General features: G+C 32.5%; 2 protein-coding genes across 5 annotated transcripts in view; one reads left to right on the forward strand and one right to left on the reverse strand.

Annotated features, from left to right (window-relative positions):
* Positions 1-12,450, reverse strand: LOC134718946 (uncharacterized). The gene is made up of 3 exons (XM_063581814.1): positions 12,247-12,450; positions 3,078-3,210; positions 1-1,244 (listed from the first exon to the last, which is right to left on the reverse strand). The coding sequence occupies exons 2-3, from the start codon at positions 3,207-3,209 to the stop codon at positions 318-320; spliced, it is 1,059 nt and encodes a 352-aa protein (XP_063437884.1). The 5' UTR covers position 3,210; positions 12,247-12,450; the 3' UTR covers positions 1-317.
* Positions 12,394-14,909, forward strand: part of LOC134718944 (uncharacterized) — a 21,291-nt gene continuing 18,775 nt past the window's right edge. Inside the window, exon 1 of one of the 4 annotated variants that reach the window (XM_063581808.1) lies at positions 12,394-12,570. The gene's annotated coding sequence lies outside the window, so the exon portion shown is untranslated. Of the gene's footprint in view, positions 12,664-14,909 lie in introns of all 4 variants that reach the window. The other 3 variants (XM_063581806.1, XM_063581807.1, XM_063581810.1) reach the window with 3 other exon arrangements.

The raw sequence follows: 14,909 nt of genomic DNA on the forward strand, positions 1-14,909 counted from the left end.
TGGTCACGATTTAGTGATTCCCTATATAATCAACCAAAATTTTTCCAGAAAAAGGGGGGCCTGAAAAAAGATACTTTTCAATGCAAAATTAAAAAAATTTAAGAACAGGTTTTTGAAAATGTTTTTACAACCCCCAAGTACTATGATCATTAGTAAAAAAGATTCATTTGGCTTTGGCTATGTTGGCACGGACTTTTTGATTGTCATGGAGGGTGTTGTGTTTAACGTTATACATGTACAGCTATTTTACCAATCCATTAACATTGAACAGTTTTAATTTTCAAATTTTTTAACATTAATTTAACCAATCGCTAACATTATACAGTGACTTTTCTATTCAATTCATTTAAGACTGTGCCATTTGTTAATACAATAGGAGGTAAAGGAGGCAGGGTATCAAAGTCTGGCAACCATTTTACAACAAGAGGCCCAGTGGGCTGTAATCCTGCTTGTCCGTAACGGTTCAACCCTGGTTCCTGCCAGTTGTGACTGAAACCTTGGTGTTTTGGCTGTATATTTGGATAGAGTACGTATTTATGAAATTTCCAATTAAAGTAAATGTACCACATGGTCCACATATTTTCAGCGTTACCCAGTCTTCTGTTTTCTGAATACCATACAGTTGCTAGATTATTGGGAACCAGTGGGTGAAAACTTTTATCTAATGAAGTCTTTTCCCACCAAGTTATAAATTCTTTCCACTGGCTAAGTTTTGGTGAAAAACCCCAACTGCCTGGCATCGAGTACAAATAGGTTAAATGCTTTTTTGACACATTAACATTTTCAAGTGCGCTTTGTCCAGAATAAATTGTACCTACACCTTGAAGTGTAAACCCGCTGATTCTATCGTCATTTTCGTAAGTCTTGTGCACCGATTTTAACCATCGATAAAAAACAGGAGATACTGTCAAATCGTCTTCAAGAATAACACAAATTTCCTGCGGATCATCCGATAATTTCCAAGTTCTCAACCATTGGTTGGTTATCCCAGCTTGTTGGCCACGAACATACACATTTTTCTCTCCATGCACAAACTGTAAATTATTCGCAACCTGAACTGTTTCATTATGGACCTCTCCATTTATAGAACGATCAACCCAGACATCAAGAACAACTCTTTCACCTTCGTAATCTGCCATAAGCAAGGATTCAAATAAACGTTTTAATGACTTCGATCTATTGTAGGTCAGGACAATAATTCTTAACTGTGGTGAAGCATCGAAAAGTACTGGAAAGTTTTTAACCTGAAATTCAATTTATACAAAATTAAATTAAAGTGTTATCATGACTAGAACTTTTAATTAAAAGAAAAGCCTCAAACAATTAGCCAATATGTCAAAAGAGACGGTCAAAATAATTGCCAATTGGCCATGGGTAACTTATATATGACAATATTAACTCAGGGTTCTTACTAAGGTGAGTCCATGAGTCCTGGACTCATCAACATCTGTCTGGACTCATCATTTCCAAAACTTGTGAGTCCACAGATGCATAAATATTGAAATATTTTGTATAAACTAAACACAGTTAAACACAAATATCATCATTTTATAGCTTTAAATTAAAAGAAATCTGAATTTAATGTCATTTCATTGCTGTGGTAGGCCATAAAGACTGAAATATTATATTATATTGCAATAAATTATCTTCTTCTTGCTGTTGGACTCACCATGTCCAAAAATGACAAGTCCCTGGATTGCCTTCAAAAATCCTTAGCAAGAACCCTGAAAACTACTGTAAATTCAGAATTTTATTTTTGCAAAGAATGCGACAGAGTTGTAAACGCAATTATTTAAACTCTTGAAATATTTTATATGAATTAAACAGGATTTTTCTTAAAATTAAAATCGCATGTAAGGAGGCTCACAGATACAAAAATTTCAGCAAAAAAATAAACATTTGATTTTTCATTACAAATTTTATTTAATACACTATCAGTTATTACCTTATGATATGGTACAAAAATCACCTGAACAATTGGATTCGGTTTGGCCACAGGTGACTTTAAAAATATTTTTATCAATGAAAAAGTTCCAAATTATCTCCCTTTGATACACAAATGCCATTTTTGAACATTGAAATTGAAATATCTTTTTGAACTCATCAATGACCTATATTTTTCATTATTGTTTTCAAACAAGCTGTACATTAACTAAATAATTGTAAAATTTAAGTGATTTCTGTAGATTAGTTCTTATTTAACTTTGATATGACCTCTATTTCTTCTCATAGTTCAACAGAAAAAAAGGACATTAAAAAATTTGAATGCTTCTTTCGGAGGCAGATTGTGAGCTTAAATGAACAGTGACCCCATATTTTTATTTGGTTTTTCTATTAAGTATATGATAAAGTTCATTTATAGTAAAATATAGCGAATTCTTATGTTAAAAAAATTAATGGATTTATACCCGCAGGTATAAATCCAATTTTGTTTTTTAATATATATGCAGGTATAAATCCAATTTTGTTTTTTTATATATATATGCGGGTATAAATCCAATTTTGTTTTTAATATAAGAATTCGCTATACTTTACCATAAATGAACTTTATCATATACTTAATAAAAAAATAAAATAAAAAAGCCCCTAATAAATATGTCTAAAATGACAAGATTGCAATAATAAATGAACATAATCATGATAATAATTTCTGAATTAACAGTAACTGGTTTTTTGTTTGAATAAGGTTCTCCAAAATATGTTTCATGATTTTATTTAATGTTAAATTTTCTATGTAGCTTTTTCTTAGGCTGATATTCATATACATGATATATATAGATTCAGATATAGATTTCAGGAACCAGCTGAAGTCCTGGTGTAGAATTTTCTTGTTGTGTTGAAGACCAATGTGTGGCCTTGGGCTGTTCTCTGATCTTTGGTCAGGTTGTTGTCTCTCTGACACATATCATTTTCCATGCTTATTTTATTATAAACATCATGAACATGTATATATATATAGGTTTACTATCATGACTGGTGCTGGCATGTTAAATGCATAGTTGAACGAGTTTTGCATTGCAATTAAGGAAACAGTGTTACCCTCCCCCTTTTAATGATATATAGAATAAGTATCATACCTCATCTATGTGTGGATCAGGATCACGACCAGGAGTGTTATGTACCAGATGTAACATATACCAACACAAAAACATGCCAAAGAATATAGACGATGGTAACCATGACGACTTCAATTTTCTGATCAAACCCATTCTGAAATTATAAATAGACATGATTTTTAATTGTACAAATAATGTAAAATTTAAATATCATTTGGTTTACTGTTATTGAATGTTTATTTCACAAATTTTTATATACATGCCTCTGTTGTTGTACATTTCCATGTTTATTAGGCTGCACTTTGTAAATACAGCCGTTTCTCAAACCACGCCTATTTTAGGGAGATCTAGAATATTCATAAAAAAAATAGTTTTGTTTACATTCTGGTTCCCAGTTATGCTCTATGAGTTGCATCTCACAGAGACATAACATGGGAATGTTACCAGTAAATATAGATGTGTTTATCTTTATATTGAAATCTGTGGCAACTCTACCATGCCTACAGTCGAGGTAGGGGTAGCTAAGAAAATTAGTGTTAACTAGTTTAAGCTCTGAGAAGTTCAGGGCATATAAATGTTGAAAATATGCCGTACAGCTCTATATTTTGACCTTTGAAATTTTTTTTAATGCATATGAACTTTCAATTCTAGGATATGTTTTCTTTTCAAAATTTCATAGTAAAACTTAAAAGTGGTACAGTTTTAGCCCTAAAAGAATTTCTTATGGGAAATTGCATTGTCAATATTTACAAAAATGCAACCTTAAGACAAGTCATTGGTCGTATATATATATGCACTTCATTTTTTTCCATTTACACATGTAATATGCATAGATTTGGAAACAACAAAAATCTGCCATAGATAAGGAAATTACAAAACTGGCATAGATTTAGAATGGCATGTCATACGTCACATTTGCCAAAGATTATGAATCTGCCATAGATTTGGGACCCACCATAGATTGAGATTCACTTGTTGTCGAGTATCGAGTTGCGAGTTAAGAAAATCGAGTTGCAAGTTAAGAAAGTCGAGTTGCGAGTAACGAAAGTCGAGTTGTGAGTTACAAAAGTCGAGTTGCGAGTTACGAAAGTCATGTTGCGAGATAGGAAAGTCGAGTTGCGAGTTAAGAAAGTCGAGTTGCGAGTTACAAAAGTCGAGTTGCGAGTTACAAAAGTCGAGTTGCGAGTTACAAAAGTCGAGTTGCAAGTTACAAAAGTCGAGTTGCGAGTTACAAAAGTCGAGTTGCGAGTTAAGAAAGTCGAGTTGCGAGTTAAGAAAGTCGAGTTGCGAGTTAAGAAAGTCGAGTTGCGAGTAACGAAAGTCGAGTTGCGAGTTACAAAAGTCGAGTTGCGAGTTACAAAAGTCGAGTGCGAGTCACAAAAGTCGAGTTGCGAGTTACAAAAGTTGAGTTGCGAGTTACACAAGTCGAATTGTGTAAAAATGGAGAAACTAAAATAATTTAATTTTTTGGTGTTACTGTATAACATTTTGGACCGCAAAATTTATTGTTTGTCAGTGACACTCAAAATTGAGGATGTTTAAATTATACTAGAACACACCCGTGATATCGCGGGTCCGTTAGGGCGGGTTTAGATATTCCGTGTATATAGCATATTAATCCTGAATACACTGTTTGTTAGTGCGCCTGTCAGATGCGGAACGTATAGATAAGGTAATAGGTAACAGGTGAATATACTATTGTATCGGTATCGGACTCGACCCGGAACTTCTTAATTATTGGCAATATTAATTACGTGGAAAACAAAAGGGCCTGGAGTGGTGTAATTTTAAATCTATACCTTTGTACTATATTAGTTATATATAAAGTTGAATTCTTTGATTCGTCGTTTTTTGGTGATGACGGCTGATAAATTGGACCTCGTAATTTTAGTATTATAGATATGTCTTATACATTGGCTAGAGATGAAGGGGATAATATGATGGGCGTGAATAAAACCAGTTAAAACCCGCCGCATTTTTGTGTCTGACCTATGTTAGGAACCTTTAGCCTTTGTTGCTCTTGTATATGTTTTACTTTTAGTTCATCTTTATATTTAGCAGCATAGAATGGCGTCTATATTCTTGATCTATCTAATATTGTGTTTCGGGGCCTGCTCAGGGCTCCCTCTAGGTGTGTGATTTTAATGCCCCACCTACGATAGTAGAGGGGCATTATGTTTTCTTGTCTGTGCGTCCGTTCGTCCGTTCGTTCGTCCGTCAGTCCTTCTGTTACACTTCAGGTTAAAGTTTTTGGTCAAGGTAGTTTTTGATGAAGTTGAAGTCCAATCAACTTGAAACTTAGTATACATGTTCCCTTTGATAAGATCATTCTTATTTAAATGCGAAATTAGAGAATTTATTCCAATTTCACGGTCCAGTAAACATAGAAAATGATAGTGCGAGTGGGGCATCCGTGTACTCTGGACACATTCTTGTTCGCTGTGTTATAGACCCAATGACCTTTGGTTGAATTGTATATTTTGATTTGGATTCTGTCTCTTTGGCCCATTCCCCGTTTTTAATTTTCATTTTATAAATGTAGATGCTATTGTAAAAACTACATTTGCGCCATTTTACAGGTAAGATTTAATTGGAAAGTATAAAATGATTATTGCTACATCGTGATTTCATAAGTATTTTTTTTTAAAGTATTGGGTAACTTATTAAACTGAGTCACTTATGTTTAAACTTGAGTTATATAGTATTCACATGTTTGATATTGTCCATTTTAAGTTATTTTTATACACCCGTCAAAATTTTGACGGGACGTATTATGGTATACAAATGTCCGTCCGTCCGTCCGTCTGTCTGTCTGTCCGTCTGTCGCACCGTAACTTGAGAACGACTTATCCAAATTTCATGAAACTTAACATAGTTGTTTCTTATGATGGTAAAATGATCTGTATACTTTTTGGTGAAAATAAGATTAAAACTTTTTGAGTTACGGCACTTTGAAACTAAAACAGGGGTGTAATTTTTTTTCACATGTCGCACCGTATCTCAAAAGCGATTATTGATTATGGCTTAAAACTTTAAACACTTCTTAGTTATATTAATCTTAATATCTGTATACTTTTTGGTGATGATTCAAAATTTTATTTTTGAGTTATTGAGTATTTTGTAAAAAGGGGGAGGTTTTTTTTGCATGTTGTGCCGTATCTCAAATACAATTTATGATTATTGCTTAAAACTTTACACACTTTTTTGTTATATTAATCTAAAGATCTGTATACTTTTTGGTTTTGATTCAAAATTTCATTTGAGTGATATTTAGTTTAAAAAAAAAAACAGGGTTGGGGGTTTCACATGTCTCGCCGTGTCTCAAAAACAATATATGGTTATTGCTTAAAACTTTCTCAGAAACTATTTATGATTATTGCATAAAACTTCCACACAAGACGTCGGGCGTATCATGCGCTCATGGCGCAGCTGTTTATTAACTTAATCAAAACCGGCAAAATAGCAAAACTCTCTATATATAAATCGCTATTCTACTGGGGCTGGTAAAATAGCCCCGAAAGGAGTCGGCAAAACAGGCACTGCCATATTTTATACGCTGAAACGAAATATTATTCTAACTATTAAAGTCATATACATTTAATTCAAGACAGGACCTGAACTATAAAATCATTACAATTATCATTGTTCAGTAACATATATTCCTTTACATTTTGTTTAACATCTAGACTTGTAATAATATACAAATGTAGTTTCCTAAATATTTATGTACAGACACATTCTCAAATAAACCTAACTAAACATTTAAAATTTAGGTAATATAACATCTTCCTCGGTTTATCTTTCTCCATTAAAGCATATCATTGAGGGAAAGAAATTCAAAAGCAATTAATCTAAACTCAATAACTCTTTCAGTTATGATTTTTTTTTTTTTTATCATACATCGATTTGAAACTACACACTTTGTCAAAGTCTTAATCGTCACTTATTAAATTAAAAATAGGATCGAATAGATTTAACAGAAGCAATGAAAAAAATCTACCATTAAATCGCAATTTTACAATAAGTTTACAAGAAACCAAAAATTTACTTATCAATTTAAAACTTACCAAAGTCGTGTTTCCCCCTTTCTTTACCCAACAAGAAACTTTCCTAGGATCTGTGGATTGCGGAATATCATTTACATCAAAAACGTTCACGTAAATTAATGACGTCATGTGTTAAAACAGTTATTGGCCAATCAAATCGGTACGTAGAAGTTAATCTGCACGCTCAGGATGACCCTTTATCCCGGACTTCTACGTCGTTCGAGTTAATGAGGGTCACCTGAGCTGTGCAGGTTAACCTCTATATACCAACTTGCTTGGTCAATAACTATAACTTGTTTGCTGCAAATCCTCCTCTTCAAACGCATTAGCCGTTCGTTATTTAGCGATAGTCTACACACATATCTTTGTTTAAAGACTTCATAGGCGGATCCAGGGGGTGGGGCGCTGTAGGGCCTGGGCCCCCTTTTTTCGTTGGAAAAAAATGGTTGATTATATAGGGAATCACTGAAGCATGACCGGAACACCCCCACCCCCACCCCACCACACACACACTTAGGTCAGTCAATGGGCCCTCCCTTATGAAAAGTAAAGTTCTGGATCCGCCACTGGACTTGTTATGTATGATCCAAAATAATGATTAATAAGTCCATACGAAATTCCAATGAGCAAACTATTTTCTCAATGATTTTGCAATTGTGTTATAATAGTTCGCGCGAGATGCAGAATTTCCTATACCATTCTATTTTTAGGATTATTTGTTTTCAAAAGATGATTTATGGTCAGATCGGTTCTTTTTAAATCAAATCAAATCAAATCAAATATGTTTATTTCCTAATCAAAGGGCCCTTATAGGCATATGAATTACAAACAAAATGGATAATAGACAAAACATAAATTAAAATACATATTTAGAAACAATATGAAATTTAAACATTATAATATGATTTATATAAAAACAAAACAATAGTACATATATATACGACATTGTCAGTTCAGCAAAAGAAAGATATATAACTCTTCCCCAAATATTATCATTAAAACCTGTATTAATTCACTTGACAGTATTATTTCTCACTTCTAAGTTTGAAGTTAAAAATTTGCATAATTTTTTAATAAAATTATCATTATCATTTGTCATAATCCATATAAATAGGTTTTGCGAATTAAGTATTCTTAGTTTTGGATATTCCATAAATAAATCATCAAGTAAAATGGTTCTTGAAGTTACATATAGAGGACATTGCAATAAAAAATGGTGTTCATCCTCAGTCACATTCAAATTACAATATTGACAAAGTCTTTCACATCGTGGAATACTCTCTAATTTACCTGACATATTTACCCTGTGTTCATGACGACCAGTTTCAACTCTTAATTTGTGATTACTTAACCTAAATTTAGTAAGAATTCGACAATTGCCATTATTTATAGAGGATAGATAGGTTTCTTTACCAAATGAAAATTTAAATTTGAAATAAGTACTCAATTTACCTTTATCCTGTAAATAAGAATCTCTGGTTACTTTCCAAGTCTCAAGAAAACTGTTTCGGAGACATTGTTTAAGTGATTTTTTAAATTTATATTTACTTAGGGTTTTACAATAAGTCAAATTAAAGTTTAACTTTTCCCCATAAAAGAGTATATTAGTGTACCAGGAATTATTACCTTTGTTTAAGCTATGTAAATGCATATACTCCTTATATGCATTATTCAGCAGGTTTGATGGGGAATTCTCAAGTCTGTGCCAATACATGAAGACTTGTTTTAACATGTCTATGTAAAGAGGATATCTTCCTAGTTCTGTAAGAACTCCTATATTAGTGCACAATTTAGTAACTCCAAGGATATATTTACAAAATTTATGGTGAAGTTTTTCAGACTCCCAATCCTTAAATATATCAAAGAGAGATGATGATTTTCTCTTAGGGGTTATATTAATAGTGCCCCAGTTTTCACAACCATATAAAATAATAGGTTTAATACAATGATCAAATAAATGAAGAAAAGTACCAATACTAGGTTTTGAGGATTTCAAGTCCCTATAGAGCTTAAAACAGGCTTTAAGACTTTTTTGGTAAAGTTGTTTTCTAGCCTCAGTAAATTTACCAGTGTTTTGAATTATAAGACCCAAGTATTTATACTGCTTTACACAGTCTATTTTTTCCTCCCCTATATGGAAGTCATCTTTTATCAAATGTCCATTATTATTAAATATAATTATTTTGTTTTTTTGGGAGTTGACTTCAAGACACCATTCATTACAATGGTTATATAAAATATCAAGTTTGTCTTGAAGCCCTGCTCTAGATTCTGAAAAAATGACCAGGTCATCAGCATATAGGAGACATGGTATCTTTTCGTTATTTAAACAAACTGATTCTGACTTTTCCAGCAAAATTTTTGGAAGTTCATTTATGAAAAATTTAAATAAATTTGGACTTAAAATGTCCCCCTGCCTTACATGTTTATGTTGTAGTGTAAACGCATTGGATTGATTAAGATCGATCTCGTCCATTAATTCTTATAAATAAGTATTACATATGACTGTTTCAAATACCACAATCACGGGAATAACTCAGTTCGGGTACATGCATGTTTTGTTTATCAAATGTGAATCAAACCTGGAATTCGATGTAACAAAAATTTTTGTAACTCGCAACTCGATTTTCCTAACTCGCAACTCGACTTTCGTAACTCGCAACTCGACTTTCGTAACTCGCAACTCGACTTTTGTGACTCGCAACTCGACTTTTGTAACTCGCAACTCGACTTTTGTAACTCGCAACTCGACTTTCTTAACTCGCAACTCGACTTTCGTAACTCGCAACTCGACTTTTGTAACTCGCAACTCGACTTTTGTGACTCGCAACTCGACTTTAGTGACTCGCAACTCGACTTTTGTAACTCGCAACTCGACTTTTGTAACTCGCAACTCGACTTTCTTAACTCGCAACTCGACTTTTGTGACTCGCAACTCGACTTTTGTAACTCGCAACTCGACTTTTGTAACTCGCAACTCGACTTTCTTAACTCGCAACTTGACTTTCGTAACTCGCAACTCGACTTTTGTAACTCGCAACTCGACTTTTGTAACTCGCAACTCGACTTTTGTAACTCGCAACTCGACTTTCGTAACTCGCAACTCGACTTTCGTAACTCGCAACTCGACTTTCGTAACTCGCAACTCGAGTTTTGTAACTCGCAACTCGACTTTTGTAACTCGCAACTCGACTTTCGTAACTCGCAACTCGACTTTCTTAACTTGCAACTCGACTTTCTTAACTCGCAACTTGCAACTCGACGATAAGAAACCCTCCCATAGATTTGAGTCCTACATGATATAAAAAAGATGTGGTATGATTGCCACTTAGACAACTCTCCACAAGAGACCAAATGACACAGAAATTGCATATGTTCATTAATATTATAATGTTTGAATAATCTCCTCTTAATTTTCTCAAACTGTACTTGTAAAAGTTGTTTTTTTCCATCCCTAAAATTCTCTAGTTTTGAAATGTAAAAACATGCCTGTAATGATTTTTCTCTGTAAGTTCATAATTTTTCATGAGAGTTCAATGACTGAGCAAAGGAGGAAAACCTTACCATTACCACCTATGGAGAATAATTTAAGATCTTGACCCATTTGATTGACTGATTCGATCCACAAAAAAACATTCTTATACAGGTAAAACGATGATAAACATATATTTTTTTTCTATAATATGAAATTAAATAGAACGTGAAAAATCTAATTGAACAAGTTGCTTAATCTATATCTATATTTATGCTTATATTGTCATCAGAGGTGTTCAAGGGTCAACTTGATAGTTAACTAGATGGTATCAATTAATTATTAAAGACTTTCAATAGTTTGTATAAATGTTTTCCGTTGTTAAAAATCAAATATGAGAATTTGAGTCAAATCAGTGAACAAAATTTAAACTAGTGCCCCTTTAAGTAATCATGGTAACTGGGCAAGGGCTTCAAAAATTGTACTGGAACAGTATAACATTGTATAAATTGAACAAATAAGTTTTTATTTATTAATTTTATAATTGAATTAGCTAATTACATTTAAGTGATTAAGTAATAAAAGGTATGTAAATGAAAGCATATATTTACAACAAATTCTCTTTTAATATAAAATAAAAAGTATGGCAGAAACAGCTTTTATTACAAGAACAAAACAACCAAAAATTGAATCAACCAAGGCCCAATGGACAAAACTTTCCTTAGCCTTTTTTTTTAATGGTCCTCGTTTATTGTCATCATATTTTCTCACTGTCCGAAAATTGAAAAGACCTAGCTGTTGTAACCCTGTAGATATAAAGATAAGTCTCTAGTTGAGTTAAGAAAGATCTTCTTTAGCTCAATTGGTTAGACATGTTAGACATGTTAGAGATCCAAAGATTCAGGGTTCGAATCCTGCTTTAACCATCCATGGATTTTCTCAACCATGGCGCTGCGAGCATCTGCTACAGGTACAAAATGTATATAATATATTGCCTGGCAGTTCTATGCAAGATTATGATGGAATTACTGTTTCCGAGAAATCTACGTATAAATGAATAATATAAGAAATACAACAGTAGTTGTATGGTACATGCTATTGACGTTCAAATCAGGCTGTCACCATCCACAGGGGTTTGATACAATTGCTGGGTTTATTATGCATACAAACCTTTAAAAAACATGAGTTTGTATGGATAGTAAACCCCGTCAATACACCTTATCGCTAATCCCAGCTGACCCTTCCGCTTGAACTTTTGACGCATACAACAATCACTTTTCCATTGTGACGTCAGATATTTTGTTTTATGACATCAAAATTTTACGGGAACCTGTGTGATATCTGGTAATGGCGGACAAATAGCGATGTGGTGTATTGTAACAAACCCCTTCGTACCATCCATAGATTTTCACAACAGAACTAAGGGCTATCTGGGTTCCGCAGCTTAACAACAATATAACTATAAAATGTAATATAATTAAATGATAGTAATTATAAATGAACGAACCGTACTATGGCCGAAACGTCTTGATTTATAACAGGTAAAATGAATGTGCCATGTTTGTGTGTGTGTTTACTGTTTGTGCGAGCGGATCTTGGTGTGTTTACATTATGATCACATAGCTAGAGCTGAAAGAACAACCAATGAAAGGACATTGCGAAACGCTTATACCTTTTGTTTTAATGTAGAAGTAGCTTCATTGAACTTCCTATAATTGGTTAGGTTTGGACAGGTATGTGATGCTCTTTCGTTGTCAATGAAGCGTGGTGAAACTGGTTCCTAGTTTTACTTGACCATACATAGGTACCAGTAACTTATTCTAACAATGATTATCAATGCTGTTAACTCATTGCCACAATGAAACAGGATTTACAAGTTACATGTTGGAGTAAAAATTAACACATCAAGCGCTCTTCATAATTCAAGGATCCTTTAATTTGAATTGTCTTTTCAGTTTTTGTTCACAACAAAATCCGGAAAAACGAAAAAACTCCGGTTTGTTTTCGTTATTATTAAATTCTGACCGAGTCGCCTCCCTTCATTAATAATTGACACAACACAAACTGGTTCTACTTCATTTTTGTAAGTGTAAGTCAAGCTGAGATGCCTTCCAGCTTTTCTTTAAATATCACGCCCAAATTTAAACCACATAATAATAATTCCAAAGTATTGAGTGCTTTTATCATCCACACGGTCAAAGTCAAGGATATGATTTATAAACATGATGAATTGGGCTATTCCAGAAATATTCTGTCCCCCCCCTATGGAAGACATAAGATGTAAAAAAAAAAATCCATGGAATTTTTTTTCACCATTACCAAAATGTTCTGGAATTCCAGATTTTAAACACGTTATAAAACTTAAATGTACTGGATTTTTTTTCATACTGCTGTCAAGTTGTCTGGAAATTTAACTGTAAATATTAGAAACAATGCCTATGGAAGACATCAGTTAATTTTTTTTTGTCTGGAATTTATCGGTTTCTTTCTAAATGAGCCAAAAAAACTGGAATTTTATACTAAGTAATTATAAGTAACATATTATATGCAACCATAACCAAAAGAAAAGAAACTGTGTATGAAAGTTTCAGGACAAACAAATCCTTGACTACAAGAACTGCTAGCTAACATGTTTACCAGTGTTTAAAAAGGCTTGTTAATGGCTTGACAAAAACACCACTATGCCAGTAGAATTTCGATCTAGCACATGCGTTCTTGTAACCTCGCTGTATATATTTTCTCTATATATCTGTCCCAAGTCAGAAGCCTGTAATTTTAGTGGTTGTCACTTTTACTATATATTTCATATTTGTTTTTCTTTTAATGTTTTGTACATGTATATCAATTTCAATTTTTGGCCATTGTTTTTTTTTTTGTCTGTATTGTTTTATAATTGTATCAATAAACCAATTTTTTGAGACGTTTCAGCTTTATTGATACAATTATATAAAGTGTGTTCCCTATTGGAATTTTGAAAACAATGTATTGTTTTACACAGGTCATTTTTAGGCCCATTCTAGCTTACTATGCTGTGTGAGCCTAGGATCAACTGGAGTTATTTATTTTCAAAAATAATAATAAACGAGCCTGTAGCAAGTTCATTTATAGTAATTAAATTGAAAAACAAGAGTTGATATCAAGCAAAATTCAATTTTCACAAGTTGTTAAACCTTAGTTATAATAATTTCTCTTGAGGTCAACACTCTCAAAGTGTGAAATTAAAAATATGTAGTTTTCATTATTACATACTTTTAATGCTAATTACATTTGTAGGTGAAAGTGTCAAAATAATGGGATCAAAAGCACAAACAGCAAATTATAGCTGTTAAGAATGCATATGGGAAAAATGTTAGGAGAGATAATTGATTTGACCACTATTGTATTATAATATATTGGATACATTTACACATTGTTTAAATTTACCACATCAAAAGATTCTGACATCTAATTAGCTACAGACACTTGTGATATAAACAGGCAAGTTGAAAACTTGACCTTCATCTAAATTTCCAGATTTGATCATATTTAATGAAGCTTGAAATAATGACCATGATGAACTTTTCAGCAGCTCATCCCTACCACTAAATAAATAGTAAATGAAATTGGAGTTCCTGTTTGAAAATGCAAATGATTAAACAACACGACTTAATTGCTGAAGTTCAATTATGAATGAAATAATCATTCCATAAACCTTCAAAGATGAACACTTTGAAAAATACTGGTGTTTTAGATATGAAATGCTTTTGAAAGAATAATGTCTTACTGAAAAATTCCAATATCTTCATAAAAAAAATCAAACCACCCATTTTTTTAAGAAAAAGAACAAAGTTAAAAACAGATCTATGTTTACAATGTATCATTCTTTACATATCCTTCTCAAGCAGAAAAACTTCAAAAAGAATTCAGGTAATACTAGCATCTTTTTAAAACAGATTCTACAATAGGTGTCCAATCCCATAAAAACCTATCAATAGGATTCAAAAGAAATAGAACATTGCTGAATTAGTGAAATGAGCTATAAAATTATTTGTATAAACATCACAGTTCCTACAAAATTTCTCACTGTGCAGAACTAATTAAAGACCATCATCATGTAAACCACACATGTAAACTGATATTCTGAAGACAAAATTCTTTTCATGAAACACTGAATTCAACATTTATTGAAATAGTTAGAAAATCAAAAAATCAAATTTTAAATTTCAAATTATATATATTTTTGATAAAAAGAAAAAGATATTAATAAACTTTAAACAGTAATAAGAAACATGAAAGAAAAACCAAAAAAAACCCAAAGGGGTCACTAGTCTAATGAAGGTTTCCCCTTAATTTTAA

The sequence above is a fragment of the Mytilus trossulus genome, chromosome 5, assembly GCF_036588685.1.
Source record: "Mytilus trossulus isolate FHL-02 chromosome 5, PNRI_Mtr1.1.1.hap1, whole genome shotgun sequence".
In the NCBI taxonomy this organism is placed as follows: domain Eukaryota; kingdom Metazoa; phylum Mollusca; class Bivalvia; order Mytilida; family Mytilidae; genus Mytilus; species Mytilus trossulus.